We start from the raw sequence: 16,330 nt of genomic DNA, 5'->3' as shown, positions 1-16,330 counted from the left end.
AAAGAGTGGTCGCACAATTTCGCAGAGCTCATACAAATACAACGTTTCAACTGTCGGATCTACCCTCCTTTAAATCTCTCTCTTAAGATTTCACAACAAATCCTATGGAGACGTTTCCAGACTCACACTCTATTTTCCCCTCAACTGCTGTCCCACTACTGTGGCACTTCCCCAGAATGTTCCCACTGCATCGAACCTCATGCCACCCTTTCCCATATTATATTTGGCTGCCCTGCTGATTTTTCCCCGCAGCGACAGCCTGCCATCTGAAGCTGGGAGGATTGGGAGGTCCTGCTCTCGTCTGGGGACCTAGCGATGCAGCTTGCTGCGGTGACTAGGACAGCCGAGGTCTTTGCGTCGAAAGGCATGACCGTATTGTCGCGGTGCGCGACCGCGCGGTGGTCCCGGGATCCCCGGAGTTCCAAACACATTTGGAAGGAAGGAATAAACTTTGTTTCGTATCCGGCGTGTTAGTGGGCTGAGCTCCCGCCTAGGTGTCGGCTAGAAGGTCTTGCCTCTTAGCGGCTTCTTCGGCTCGCTGGATTGCCCATAGCTGATCGTCCAAGGCCGGACTGAACAGCACGGCCAGCCAACGCGCGCGGAGGCTGTTGGTAGAGGCCGCGTTCTGATTACTGTGTTTTTATGCCTTCCATTCCAATAGAATATGTTCTAAGGAAGCTCGTGCCCGACAATCTTTGCATTGAGCGGTCGCGTAGATCTCTGGATACATAGCATGTAGTATCGCTGGATTCCTATAGGATATGGTTTGTAATTGTCGCCATTGGACAGACTGTGTCCTGTGGAGTTTATGATGAGGAAGGGGGTTAAAGGGCCTCTGTAATTTATAATGTGTCGTAATTTTATTGAACGTTGTCATTCGGTCCTCCAACTGCCACACACTCGGAAATTCTGACGAAGGATCAACATTAGTCGTAGCCCAGAAAGTGAGTCCTCGAGCTACGTTGTAAGCCACCTCGTTAGGGTTGATATCTCTCGTGGTGTCAGCTATGTGATCTCGGTACCAGACAATGCAAACGTATCTGTCGTCTTGGTTGGTTTTGCCTGTCTTAAGAATACGCAGGCTTCAGGGGAGATTCCGCCATTTGCAAAGTTTTGTACAGCTCCTTGTGAATCGCTGATTATATAACACGCGTCAATTTGTAATATGGCCAAAGCTATAGCTATCTCTTCCGCCATTTCAACGCCTCTCGTGGGTATTGTCAGACTGGTGCTGCATTGTTTCTTGTGGTTCATTACAGCCGCGATGAAGCAGCTTTTGTGTTTGTAACCAGCGGCATCTACGAAGTACGCTTTTTGGTTGTTTCCGTAGCTCTTTGTCATCGTCTTTAGTCTTCTCAGCCTTCAACCTGCGTTGTGCACGGCATGCATGTTTTTAGGTAACGGAGGCACCTTGAGCTTAGCCCGTACGTCACGAGGTATGTCGCATTTGTTGCCAAATTGTGTGTGGTAAGTGATTTCTAATTTTTCCTGGATGCATCTACCAGTCTTGGTTTTAGAGACGCGTTCGTACTGTACAATACGTTGCACCTCTATCAGTTCCTTATATATATATATTATTTAAACCTAGCTCTAACGGCCTCTCCGCACATATGCTTTGCATGAGCCTCAGCGCTTGTTGGTAGATTCTTCTTAAGAGGCGGTTTAATTTCATTTTTTCTGCTGCAAAGCATCTATGGTAACAGAAACATACGTAATGTGGCTTATGACAAACGCGTGCATTCCCCTTATGACATTTGTCTCTTTCATGCCGCTATGCTTATTCATGATTCTTTCAATTAGGCGCATCGTTCGGTAAACCCTTCGATATTGCGTAACTTTTCCCCATTGGTGCCTTTGGCTTCTATTATTAACCCCAGTACCCTTATCTTATTGATTATGGGTATGGTGTGTCCATCTCGTGTTTTAAGTTTTATGTCTGCGTAGGTATGTGCATTGAGGTGCTTGGGAGGTCGGCCTTTTAATATTGGTCTATATAGTAGCAGCTCAGAATTTTCGGCTGAGCACGTGAGACCAGTTCCTTCTAGGTATTGCTCTACGGTGGCGATCGCTTCTTGTAAACGTTGTTCAATTGACCCATAGCTGCTGTTGCGTACCCACAGAGTAACATCATTTGTATATATTGTATGGTGCAAACCTTCTATTTTTTAATCTACTTAGGAGGCCAGTTAGGACTAAGTTAAATAACCTAGGTGATATCACTGATCCTTGGGGTGTACATGCACTACCTGTTAATATTTTGCTCGAATGTGAGACCGTCTACAACATTTTTTACCTGTCTGTCTGTTAGGAATTTTCAGATGTAATTATACATCCACTCACCTAAACCTAAGTTACTGACAAGATTCAGTAGGACTTGGTCGGTTACATTATCAAATGCTTTTTTTAGATCAAGCCCGAGGATGGCTCGAGTTAATCTGCTAGATTCATCTATGATCTCGTGTTTAATTGCAGCATGTCGTTTTGTGTACAGAGATTTTTCCGAATACCTATTATTGTACATGGGAGTACGTTGTTGTCCTCTAGGTATTTTGTCAATCGGGTCAGTAAGGCGTGTTCTATTACCTTACCCAGGCAGGAAGTTAGTGAAATAGGTCTTAGGTTTTCAAGCTGTAAGTGTTTGCAAGGCTTGCGTATAAGCACGACTTGCGCCGTTTTTCATTGCTGCGGTACGTGGCCTTGCCTTCAGCATTCATTATTAAAGTCTGTTAATTTGCCAATAGACGTATCGTCTAGGTTTCGCAGTGTTTTGTTCGTAATGGCGTCAGGGCCCGGTGCCGACGTCGTATTTAGTTTGTGTAGTGCCGCTCGTATCTCCGCATCGTTGAATTCTTCATCAAGGTCAGGATTCGGCGCTCCTACGTAATTGGCGTGAGTGCATCTTGGTGCCTTGATTATGTATTTAGGCGCGACCTCTTTGAGGAAGTCTTTTTCTGTGCCTTTATGGGCATGCAGAATTTTGTTCGTATTTTGTTTCTTTACCGTTTTTGTGTCTTCTGGGCTTAGGAGGTGCGAAAGTAAATTCCACGTTTTGCCTAGGCTTAGTCGGTTGTCCATGGCGGTACAAGTTTCTTCCCATTGTTGACTTAGTCGGTTGTCCATGGCGGTACAAGTTTTTTCCCATTGTTGACAATAAAGCTGTTGTGCGTATTGTTCGATTTCCTTGTTAAGTGTGGCTATCTTTTTTCTTAGTGTTCTGTTATATTTCTGCGTTTTCTAGCATTTTTGTAGCCCTTGTCTGGCTTCCCACATATGTAATAGCCTACTGTCCAGAATTTCAAGCTTAGCTTCTGGTGGAACTATTTTTGGTGCCTCCGAAATATCATTCTTTACATTAGCTGCCCATTGGTAAATGTTTTTAATGCTTTCTGTGATACCCTCTCGCATATTTCTGAATTTATTTCAATCAACTAGTGTAAGCTGTTTGCCCATGGGTTTGGTGGTCCTCCCAATAAGCTGAATTTAAATGGTAGATTGATCACTTCCAAAGTCTTGCTGTGTATTCAGCCATTGCGCAGATTGCGTGTTATTTATAGAAGTATGTTCGGGCGCGGTATTACCATAGACATATTCCCTTGCCTAGTGCGTACGGTGGGGTCAGTGATGAGTGTTAGCCCTTCCTGCTGCGAGTCCAGCCAGACATTCCTGCCCTTGGGGTTGGCGTGTTTATAAGCCAATGTACAATGAGGGGCATTAAAGTCCCCTTCGATTATTACAAATCGGTCACCCGCTATGGTAAGCGTGCGCTTAAAGAGTGTGAAAAATCTGTGCCGTGTGATGTTCGGGCTACTGTACACGTTTAGGATGAACACACTGTCTCTGTTTTCTTTGTGGGTATGACTTCAATTAGTATATTTTCAATATCGGTAACCTGTGTGCTTTGTTGCACTGCCGTGACATCTCTCCGCACTAAGGTTGTAAGGGCTTTAGTCTCCCCCTCGGAACGGCCGATAGAGCGGTAGCCAGACAACTTAGCGAGACCATGTATCTCCTGTAAGATCATGATATCTGGTTTTTCTTTATTTTTAGGATACTGGTGTAGAAGGGCTTTCTTGTTTCTGTAAATTCTACAATTCTCTTGCTACAATACGTATTTGTTGCGTCTGTCCACGGCGGCAATTATTGCTGAGGAGGCGCCGGGTTCATAATAGCCGGCATTAGTAGCGGAGGTTTGATAATTGGTTTAAAGGGCGCTACTCCACCGGCGTGTGGGCCTGTAGCAGGGGGACATTCTTCAAGTTCTGTTACCCCAGTAGATAAGCTATCTAGTTGCTGCTGGTGAACTTGCTGTTGTTGTATAACTCTGTTAATTTGCTGCATAATAGCCCTTCCCCACTCTCTGATTTGCGCTCCCATGGTTTCCCTAATGTCGTTTATTGCCTTACTTTGAACTTTCACAGCTTCTTCAACTTTACTTATTTGTAAATCTACGCATTCCTCAGATTCCTCTTGACCTTTGTGCAACCTCCTAGCAGTCTTGGTTTTATTGTGCTTGCTAGTACCATCGTCGTTTTTCTCTAAAGGGTTATGCTTTGGGAGAGGTGAGTCATTGCTATCCTCTATACTAGCTACACTATCATGTGTTATAATTATTGCATCATTGCACTGCACCGTGCCTGTTCAGTAGTTATGAATTTATTCCCTAAATTTTTTATTCTCCTTCCTCATGTGCGGCAATTATCTGATTGTTTTGCAGAATCATTTGTTTCAGTTGTGCTTACTTCCCCTCGAGTTTGGTGACTTTCTGGTCAGAAGCAGACTCCGCCTACGCGCGCGTCCTCTTGACCCTGTCTGCCAAGATCACCTTGAACGATGCATTGGCGACGCGGTTACGGGGTTTCTTGGCCCTTGGCTGGAAGCGTGACTTTGACCTGGAGCGGTTCTTGGACCTGAATCGGTTCCTGGACCTTGAGCGGCTTTTCCTCTCATGCGGCAAACTGTGGGAGGACTCCAATATGTTGTCCTTTGCTGCGTTGTCGTGAGATGGCCTGTTTTGTGCGGCGAGGGACGTGTTCTCTTGTTCTTGTCTGGCTCTTTCTCAGCGGCGTTTCCACACTAGAAATGATGTCTTATACCTTGCCTTGTAGGTTCGGTCTCCTGTGGGGTGATCTTCGTCGCACAGCTGGCACCTGGCCTTGCATTTGTGGCTTTCGGGAGGATTTGGCATCCTGCAGCCTCGGCAGATCTTATCTTTAGGGTTAGGGCAAACATGCGCCCTATGCCCCAAGCGTCCGCAGTGATAGCACACGTCCAGTTGTTTTCTGTACAACGAACATCGTAGCAATGCCCCGCCGTATTTCACGTAGCTTGGCACATGCTAGCCGTCGAATAGTACAATCGCATTGGTTGTATGGCCCATTCGCTTGGCCACGAGCGCAGTTTGGTTCCTGGGGCTTACAACGTTTTCAGTTATATCTCGGGCAGTGTCTTCTAGCGGTATTCCCCGGATCACTCCCTTGGAGGTGTTTTCTGGGGCTGCTTCATAAGCGCTGGCTTCAAAAGCTTGCGTGCCTATACTCATACAGGTAATTCGCTGGTATCTGCTGGCATGTCCTTCAACAGCAGTGCTAACCACAACAATGTTTTGTTGGTAGTTGAGGCAGATTGTGTCTTGATCTCTGACTTCCCTTGATATATTGGCAGATTCGTAGACGCTGTTGGCAATGTGGGTGGCACCGTGGACACTGACGCGAAGTCACCCACAAGGTCGAACAATTACCGTGAAGTCTTTCCTGGGAAGGAGCGGCATTCTGCTACCTCTGGTGATTTGGCGAAGCCGTTGTTCTCTCAGTTTCTCGTCCTTCTGCCCTGTCGAATGCTGCTCACTTGCTGGGTCTAACATTTTCTCTGTAATTGTTTGCTGTTCTACTGGTCGCCATCCGGTATTATCCTCAAATTCTTTTTTTGAAATGCTTTCTCCCTCCCCGGTCACTTCCATCTGGTAAAAAAACTCGAAACGCCAAGCGTACAGGGCGCCGCGTTTTTCGTGATTCCACGCGACGCCTAGCTGTGTCGCAGCGGTGACGGTGGTGTCTACGGCAAACGCTATGCAGGTGGCTCTTCTGCTGGCGCAGCGAACACAAAAACGGGCATAAAATGGTGAAATGCAAGTCCTCCAACGTGATTTTTTTTGTCAGGATGGTGACGATGACTTGCGATGTTGATTCGAAATGAGAAATACGCTGAATATGGTGATTAACGCAGAGAAACATCCAGAAAACACGAAGCCGACGCGATGAGCGACAGCTTCTGCCGGGCGCCTCCTTCTCTTCAAACACATTTGCACTAATAAAGTTTTACTTTCTGTCGGTCTGTCTCGAGAGAAACAGGCGTCTAACGTGGACGTCCTTTGCTTCGCTTCACTGGCAGCGATGAGGGAGCAGAGGTAGACGCACCACCGGTGAGTCGGGACACCAGCGTTTCTTGCACAGCTGGGGAATGACGGCCATCTGCAGCGTCTCGCTGTTGCTTGGACCCAGACTTGGATTGCGCTTGCTTGCGTTTTCATTATCGCAGCATGTCCTCGAGATACTCGTCGTCTGATGGCATACCTTCTCCTGGAGAAGAAATGTCCATGAACAATACTTGCGTTTAGGCAGGATCGTAGCCCGTAACCACGTTTACATTCGCCATCGCGAGGCAGAGAGTGGCCACAAGGGGCTCCCCAAGCGAGGTGGTGAAGAAGCCAGAGTTAAAATTGTCTCAAATTTCCAAAGCCTGGCCAAATGGACAGCAGTTGTGTCTAAGTGAAGTGTAGGACTTGTTAGTGACGCGAAATCAAGAAACGAAGGGTTTAGCAGAAATTGAAGAAAGTCCACGGAGCCGATGTGGAGTGCGTTTGTCACCAACTCACAGCGCCACCTATTCTTCAAGTGTTCCTTTCGTTTGTGTGAGAAAATGAAGGGGTACTTCAAGTTTGCTAGCCAGCACAAGGAGTAAGGGTTGTTCTGAGCTTTAAAAGGCCTTTTATATTGCTAATTGCGGGGTTTAACGACCCAATACCACCATATGATTACGAGAGGCAACGTAGTACAGGGCTACTGAAATTTCGACCACGTGGTAATGTTTACCGTGCCCCAAAGCTGAGCACACGGATCTACACCATTTTCGCATCGATTGAAATTGCAGCTGCCGCAACCGGTATTTGATCCCGTGACCTTCGGGTCAGCAGCCAAGTACCTCAGCAACTAGACCACTGTGACGGAACTTTGATATAAGTAGGGCCAAAACATTTACGTAGCCATAGAATAGCAAAGCACATTTTTTGTCATCGAATAGTTGCCTTCTGCCTTTCATAACTACCCCCAAGCTTAACTGATAACCCACTATTCAACATTGATATTGTCACAAGAACACGGGGACGCAGGCAAAAAACAGGGTATTTTATATCAGTACCGAAGCTCAAAACCTGGAACACAAGAACGCGCACCCACAGAACTACTTCGTAATCTTTCTCAGAAGCTGGCCACTATAGTTGCCAGCGTACCTTGCGTCAAGTCCCGCCTTTGAAGAGCGACCGTCCCGGTCGATTGACTAAGATGCTGGATATGGTCAAGGAGAAAGTGGTCACGTAGACGAAAAAAAAGAATCCCGCGCTTTTGTGGATAACATGAAAAACTTCGAAGTGTTCATAACTCGCGGGCGTGGTACGGATTCGTCTACACTACGTGGACGTTGTCGGTTTAAACTGGTATCCAAACTCTGAGAAACTACCTTGTAATTCACGTCAGTGAGGCAGCGCCCAACTTCCTAATGGCCAAATTAGCATCGTAATAGTTTCTCAGAAAGCCCCGATGTCGAACTAGTATCCACACTCAAGCATACTCACCTGGTTGGTAGTGGACGTTCCTTCGGCCTTAGCTGTAACGGCGAGTGTCGGTATTCGCTGCGTGCGTATTTAGTTCCGTGCAAGCTGGCGGGCTTACCACCAGTCCGACTAAACGCTTTATTCTGTCGGCCAGGCTTGTACAACTACCAAGTTAAAACTTTATGATGTACAACTTGGGGCCTCAATTGAAACGTAGTTCATCTTGGAATAAAACACTTACCCCACTTGGACCAGGAATTGGGCTTAATCGCTGTGGATAATGAAAATAACCAGAAAATTACAAAGTGAAATCATTGATGCCTTAATGAAAAAAGGCAAGAGTGTGAAAATCCTTACTACAGCCATATTTACAATTTTACAGCAAATATTGTAGGCTGGCGTATTTTTTACCAAATGCATGTTTCTGGAAAGGTTGCGTGAACTTCCACACAGTGTTTGAAAACAAATAAGCTTCGAAGTGTAACAATAGCCTTTGAATGTTATTACCCTCTGGCTACATTGCTGCGCTGCAAGTGAAGTATTCGAAAAGTGCTGTTAGGCTAACTGACCTGCCCGCGTTTTAGTTTCTGAATTGGGCAACGCATACTGCCTATGTAGTTTTGCGTACGTTATTTTACCTTACAGATTCCACACATGCAATGATGCCACAATATCATGTGAACTGCAGGTACTATTTCTTAGTCATTGGAACCCGTTCAATTTCACTCATCGGATAGATGCATGAAATATCAAAATACAGAAGGTCTATAGCACACCATGTAATGTTACCAAGATGGTGAGAAATGCAATTGACTGTTCAATAGCTACCAACTTCCTTGAAAACCAGATAACTGACTACATCATTAATTGATCCCTTTTAACTCTACTGAAAGATCATGGTGATCGCATAAGGCTTGAAAGACTAATTTCAGAAATAACCCCACCTTGCGTTCCTTCACTTAGCAAACCAATGTAAAAGTAACCATGGATAAAAGTTCTATGGTATTTCTCTGTTAGGCTTACCTAATGAACTGATGGTGAAATGTTCTTGTTGTGTCATGCTAGTTTATCATGAGTTCAACAAAACTCACACCGCGTATTCCGGGTAACAAGAAGCAGCCGCTTAGTGATAGTGACTGCAGTTTTTTTGCATTACTGAGCACTTAATTTGGGGAAATCAATAACTTGTTCTGAGAGAAAGCATGCGACTATGTGCTTGCTTTGTCGAATCGAAAACTTTTTGCTCACCAATGTAGGAATATATGTATACAAGCTACTGAGGAAAAAAATTTCTGTTGTGTAAGTCAACGCAGAAATATTGCCTTGTCTGTGTTACTCTTTGTCTCTCTGTCACGAGATTCAGCTCCATGCTAAAAGCTAAGGCACTCTCAACGTCTAGTTATCTTGGTCTGGAATCTGCGTTCATACTTGGGGACATTGTCTATCAAAAAGCAAAGGACGGGCATATCTAAGGCCCAATGACGTAAGCAAAAGGGGTGTGTTTCGTTACAAGGAAATGCTATGTTTCGTAATATTTAAAAACTACTCTTTCGTATGCTGCCCTGACAGAGCTACGCTAATCTAGAACAAGCCGGTGTTCCCTACGCTTCACTAAAATGAATGTATGCTGCCACCTACCTGTGGCTGTGAGTTCTACACAAGCTTCTGTTTCTCAAAATAATTCCCAGATGGCATTTACATATGACTCAGCACCTTCACAAAGAGTGCTAGCATACCCCGAGAACAACTAAGCACGCAGATATGCAGAAAGTTGTTTTCTTAATTTTTAAATCCTAGAAGTCAAGTGAAATTCGGTATCTATTAACGAGTAATGAATACTCATTCCTTCATTTTGTTAATTCTTTCTCTGTATTACTTTCGAAAAATCAGCCAGAAGAAGGAAACATTAGAAAGCCAACACATGGTCTTAATTTATTCATAAAATGTCATCCGGTTGTGCCATCCACAATTGACATCTAGTGGCCTAGCATTGAAAGTAGTCTACTGCTTACCCTGAAGTTTATAGATAGGATAGTGCCCTTTGAGCTGGGCCATCCATTTTGATGGAAGTGAGTCCGTGGGCTCAGATCTGTGTGCCTCCTGAAGATTCGCTTTGTTTGAAATTTTTTAAGCCTCGAGTACACTATTTGTCAAAGCAATACAAGAGTTTAGGGCGTAAACTCCATAAAGCATTGTACTGTGCCTTGTACATCACGAAGAGACTATTCTTGCGTCTACGCTTTGGTGATAAATATTTCCTCCACCTTGTAACACATTGCGAAAGAGTGCCTACTTGAATTGCCATGGAGTCCAGTGCTGGAAAATTGTATGTTAGATTGCCACGGGGGGACGATGATTACTACCAAACCAGTCAACATATCCAGGATGAAACTGTTGATTTGGATAAACTTGTATACTTTAACCGATTTCAGACTGCAGGAAGCAACACATGCTATACACAATGAGACTGTGCGTAATCGGGTGGCTTGTGCTACATGTTGATCTAGTACTGATGCTGTTACATAAGAAATTCTAGACGCGAGTGGGCCCCATGACTGTAATATAGCCGCGGCTGCTGCTAATAAAATAGTTTTATTTATACAGTCACCGTGTTTCTATCGCTGTGTCCTAACATTCGCGCGGTCGACAACAAACCATGCCAAGGAAACCCGAGGCCTTCGTCTATTTCGTGTTAGTTTACCTTAGGTACCATATGCCCACCTTGCTGCTTTTGCCTGCATTAGGCTCATCGACCACAATGCCGCTTATACACTAGAAAAAGAGCAGTGTGAAAGAACTTCATGGGTTTACATTGGATTTTATGTGCAATCAATTTTCATGCCGTACTTTAGACACGACTGGTGTCAACCAAGGTTGAAACGGCTGAACGCATGCTTCATGATAAAGCTCGTAACCGTAAATCGCCTGATATATTCAACATGGTAGCGGAACAGTCAGTTATTACTTCAACTGCGCAATGGTTGAGTGATTTACTGCAGCAGCTTTGGGCATTGTCAGAACGGCCGATGGTTTTAGTCCAAGTCAACGAATTGCAAGGCAGCAAAGAACCAGCGTGGAGGCCAACTTAGGCTCTTGGAATGACAGCACATAGTAAGAAAGCACAACCAGCCACCTAGTGAGAGCCTCGTTGACTAGTGTTTGGCATATGTGTGCAAAACTTCAAGTTACCTCGTACAACTGAAAGACTCTAACCGAAATAACTGTGCCCTACGAGGTGTGTGTGAAGCACACTTGGCAACAACTCTCGATGCACAATGACTACTAACTAGGAGCGACTTTGTTGCCATCGTTCCTCAACTCGCCTAAACAATGAAGCCTTTCTTCGTTTTTCAAAGTAAGCCACTCACTTCAGATCGAACATCGACGTTAGGTGTGCCTCTATCGTCTGTTTTGCCGAATGGTTCTTGGAATGAAATAGCTTGTTAACAAGTCGATTCGCCTCCTTTATCAGCACAACGTGTCGAATTCGTCATTACCACTAAACCAGCGAGACCCTCGTTCCCTTTCAACCCATTTCAGAAATTGCACACCTGCTAATCATCCTAGGGAGGATATAAGCGAGGCCATATGTTGCAAATGTCTGTAGCCCGGCCATTTTTCAGACCCAGTGCCCCGCTATCCAGCCAACAAATAAGATTTTCTGCTACGGCATACCTTCAATGATCATAACCACTGAAAGGATCTTTGCGCAGTCAGCTGCAATTCAACCAGGCATTTCTTTTATCGACTCTGTAGACGAATTCACGAACAGTGGTTCAAAACGTATGATACTATTGCAGGTAGTCATTGAATTTGCAATCTTTCCTCATGATCAAACCTCCCTTATCCGTTATGTTGCTGGTACCATCACGCCTTCTGGCACTATATGTACTGAAAACAATGCGGAACGAATATACACAGTACTTGACTTTATAGTTCAGGCTACGAACCGCTTGCCTTTGATTTTTTTAGTAGACTGCGTTGAAGCCACCGCTGCTAAGGCCCTTGTCCAACCACCTCATCCAACAGGAACCCACCAACCTAGCAAGAAAGTGGTCATGCGGTACCTGGTAGATATACTACTTAAAGTAGCCATTGCGATTGTGTTGTCTAGTAACAGTAAGGCTTCTTTGACACAGACCATATTTTCTAAACATTGTAGGCAGTTTCCTATGGCAGGACAACAGCCAGCCGACATGGTGATCTCTCAAACAGAATGAAGATATGCTTCAACACCACCCGCATGAACTAAAGGCAGCAACACTTTTCACCAATGATGCTATGTTAAACAACACATTGCCACAGCTACAAGAAGAAAAGTTTATTGCAAATCAACACATCTTGCGTCAGCACGTTCATGTATTTTGACACTTATCACGGCTGTGGCCTTTACAAATAAGCCGAACACTCCATCGAGTTTGTGCCTGTCGCATCGTCGTATGCCCGTGAACCGTAAAGATATAACGAAGACGATCGCGGCTTCAATAAGCGCCAATTCCTCGAGCTACTCCACAACTCTTCCCAGTTGTTCTTGAACAACGTACAAAGAAGCGATTTGGTGTACTGTAAACCGTTCAAGAAACTAAACTTTTAGTATGGCACAGCCAGTATCGCGTGTGGAATTCAAGGATGAGATGTCAGGTTACTTTGAATTTCCATGTTTCAATTTCAAGCTTGCTTATCGGCAAATCTGAGTGCGCAACAACAGTAACAAAAGCCATCTTTGATTATACATCGGATCCCATTTCGATAGTCACGCGTATTCCATTTGCACTAACGAATTCCCGTGCTACATTTTGAAAGTCTATGCCCACCGTATTCAAGAGCCTGCAGCCGCGTTCCAGAAAAATGTAGAGCTTGAGTCTACTCAGACAGCATTCTTTTTGCCAGAACCTTTGTGGAATAATAGACTTGCTAGCTGAAGTACTTCGTCCCGCAAAACACTGGTTTCAATCTCGCTTTCTGAATGTCAAATTGCCAGTACATCCCTCACACATGTGCATTTTCTCATTTTATAACTCACAGAACTCCAAATCCAGTAAAGCTAGACGCCAAATTGAAGGTGTTTGTGCCTACTACTGCCTATGGAGTGCACACTCCTAAATGTTTGCAAGGTGAGCACTCCGGTTATACACAATGTGTGAACGGAAACTTTTCAGTGGTGTCGAAACTATGAGTCAGCCTTTTCGCCATGTGCCAAGTCCTCACTTCCGTTCGTAATTTTGGGCATTTTCATTGGTCTGCCCAAACAACTGTGACCACATACTCCTATGCCTCAGCCCTTAGAGCAATACAATCGCAGTGTCAATATAGCAACGATCTCAATATCGAGTACGTCAGCAGGGCACGCACCCCTGTTCAGCAAAAAGTCTGCACAGCAATGCACAGGAGTGCTTCAACATACATAAGGGCGTTTGTCTAAAGTACCGCAGCTATTTGCTTCAAGAAATTTTGTCTTTCACAGACAACAGAAAATCAGCTTGCGCCACCTCAAATATAAAACCATTTTGGAACTTTACTATCATGCTCACGAACTTTGCTAAGTTTGATTTCACTGTACAGCATACGCCTGCAAACAGAATAAGGTCAGTGACATGATGTCACTCCATTCTTGTAAAGTCTTTGAACCCTTCACTACACTTCACCAGCTGCAAGAACAAAATGAAGAGTGATCTGCTATACGCAAACGCCAAGTATACGAAACTTGCACACCTCAAAACTCTGTCATCATTGACAAAATAGTGTTCCCTTGCAACTACCCCAACCTGAAGGCGTTTGTGATTTCACTGAAGAATACTAGGTAGTCTTTGAATTGTTACATCATCATAGTGGCCATATGGCCTACAAGCGCACGCTAAAGAAGGTGCAACGACACTACTGGTTGCCCAGGATGATTCGTCTGACAAAACAGTATGTTCACGAATGTCAAATTACAAGCTCTTAATTGGCAAGTAAACAAGAACGTTGATAAATTGGTGCTCCCAATATTATAGGAGGTCCTGTTCCCTGTCATTGCTCTGGAAAATCTGGCGATGCGCTGCAAAAACTGCTGTTATATACTAAATGTTCTTTACGTCACCACATGCCATAAATTCGCTTCTGCGATTTCAACTACTTCTACATGAGCAGTAAACCAACTTAGAAGTTTGGCAGTTTGGGCTAGTTGGTATGACATGATGATAGTTATAGCGCGAGAACAGAACTACAACAAAGAACGACAACAGAACAATGACTTGTCCTTCTTGCTCTTTGTCGTCGTTTTGTGTTTGCGCAATAACTATGGTCAGTAAACCAACATTTGTAATAGGCGTTTTACCATTACGATGTTCAACACCACTCCTCTTCAAGCCATGGTGCTTCTTTTGATTCAAATTAGGCGAAGCGCTTTCTGCATCTTCTATGAACTCAGCAGCATTTTTCTATCAATTAGAGCGCAGCAAGTTATGTGCTGGTCGAGAGAAGAAATGCTGCACTGCTCTGAGTGCTCATAAGGAAGAGCAATTCAGATCCATTTCTATAAAAAACTCAGTGCTGCCGCATTTTATCTGAACACAAGCCTGAACACATATTTACAGTTTTATACACTTGAAATGCTTCATGGCTACATTTCAAACCTATTAAAAAGCCGCGCGCATTTTTCCATGGGGGAACTTGAGTAAGTGAGAAGCCGAGTGGAGGAGGTATCGCGTGAATATTGCATAATTGGTTATGGCTTGGGAATGCCTAATTAGTATCTTCTCTTTATTCTCGTTTATTGAATGAAGGAGAAGCGTTGTTTTCTACAAGTGGTCGGACGCTGATGTTGGGTGGTTTGCTTAAACATACTGTTGCTTCTCAGCATCTACTCGAGTCAAGTAAAGCATCAAGTCATAGAATAGCCATGTAAAGACGCTCATTACCTAACTTCGAACGCCCGATCCAGTGCCTACGTAGCTGGGGTGACCAGTGAACGGTTGTGAAGCATCAGCAGTCAGTTTTTTCATGTCAGACGCGGTCTGCGTTGCCCTCGCTACGCAGATGTCAGATCAAAGCACGAGACGCTAGTGTGCCTTGTGGTAGTGTATACAGCGCCACTAACGAATGATCCCGACCTCGTGCGTATAAAAAGAGCTCCGCATTTAAAATTTGTTTCACCGTTCAATAAAGGTGATCCTCGAAGCATGACTTTTGAGCCTTGCGAAGACTTGCACTGAACTACAAGTAAACACTGCACCAGAAGAATCAAGCCGCAAGCATATGTAGGCCAAACTCATCGTGATGGGATACTTCGTGTTGGTCAGTACGTGTGGCTACACGGCCAAAAGATCATAACAAATGACATTTATATCCCCACACAAGAATAAAGTACAGAAGATGCCTATCACTTTTATGATCCGCCATGTTGATCTCTATAAGAAAAATTCTCGGGCAGCCTGCGTAAAGGTGGCCCATCTCAGCCTATTGAAGCAGCTCATCAGCCATGATGCTGATGATGAACAAACTTGATTTAATTAGCAGAAAGGTCCTCTTCCCCTTTCAGGTGCGAGAGGAGAAGAGAGGACCAAACCTAGACGACGGACATGATCCCATGGGCCCTGGCGGCGTCTTCGGCCAGCCGTATTAAGCGGGCTTGTAATTGAAAGTCAGAGCTGAGGCGCGCGGCATCCCATCCACTCCCGTCTGGGAATTCGCCTCTCATGGGGGCCTGCGGGCATGCCTATGAAATGTGGCTCAAGTCCGCTCTGTTGTGGCAAAATTTACACTTGTCCGAATGAAGTTCCGGCATGCAGCGGTTCATTGTTACCGGACTAGGAAACGTGTGTGTCTGGAGTAGGCGCCACGCCACCGCCTGTTCTTTGTTCAATGACGAGTGTGCGGGAGGATAAATTTTCCTGCTTAGCCTGTAATACTGCGTAATATCTCCGTAAGTGGTCATCCGCTCAAATCTCTCATCGTCCTCCCCGTTCGACCAGGGCAATCCAGAGGCTCGGTCTGTAAATCCTCGAGCTGTCTGGGGTGCAGCCTTATTGCCGTGCAAGAGGAGTGAGCGGGTGCCCACACTATTTCTATTGTTCGTTGGTCTTTGCACCCAGCCAGTATTCTTCAAGCTATTTGGGATATTCGCCCTCGTGCAAAGTTTCTCACAGCAGTCTGCGAGTCGCTAACAATGAGTGAAGTCGAGGTGGATGCTATGGCCACTGCAATAGCTGCTTCCTCTGCGTCTTCTGCAAAGCTCGTTCTCACCGAGCCGCTGACCTTATGATTTCCTTTGTAGTCAACTACTGCTATAGTCATGTTGTCATTTCCTTTGTATTTGGCCGCGCCTACGTATGTTGTTTCCGGTAAATCTTTTACGTTGTTATGTATATTTTTCGCTCTTTCAGCTCTCCTTGCTTTGTGATGTTCGGGGTGCATGTTTTTTGGAATCGGTAAGATTAATAAACATTTCCTGATTTCATACGGGATATCCTTTTTGGCGCCAAACTGATTTGCGTGTTTTATACCAAGTTCCTCTGGTATGACTCT

At 44.8% G+C, this 16,330-nt stretch overlaps 1 protein-coding gene across 4 annotated transcripts in view; it reads right to left on the bottom strand.

Moving 5' to 3' along the window:
• Positions 1-16,330, bottom strand: part of LOC119168046 (uncharacterized) — a 231,120-nt gene that overhangs the window by 112,932 nt on the left and 101,858 nt on the right. For 3 of the 4 annotated variants that reach the window (XM_075866380.1, XM_075866381.1, XM_075866383.1), the window contains one exon: positions 8,067-8,096. The exons of the other annotated variant lie outside the window; for it this stretch is intronic. In XM_075866380.1, coding sequence (XP_075722495.1) covers positions 8,067-8,096 — 30 coding nt within the window. The remainder of the gene's footprint in view (positions 1-8,066; positions 8,097-16,330) is intronic. 4 annotated transcript variants of the gene reach the window in all.

Source organism: Rhipicephalus microplus, chromosome 6 (assembly GCF_043290135.1).
Source record: "Rhipicephalus microplus isolate Deutch F79 chromosome 6, USDA_Rmic, whole genome shotgun sequence".
NCBI lineage: Eukaryota > Metazoa > Arthropoda > Arachnida > Ixodida > Ixodidae > Rhipicephalus > Rhipicephalus microplus.
This window is presented reverse-complemented; position numbering and strand designations above follow the sequence as displayed.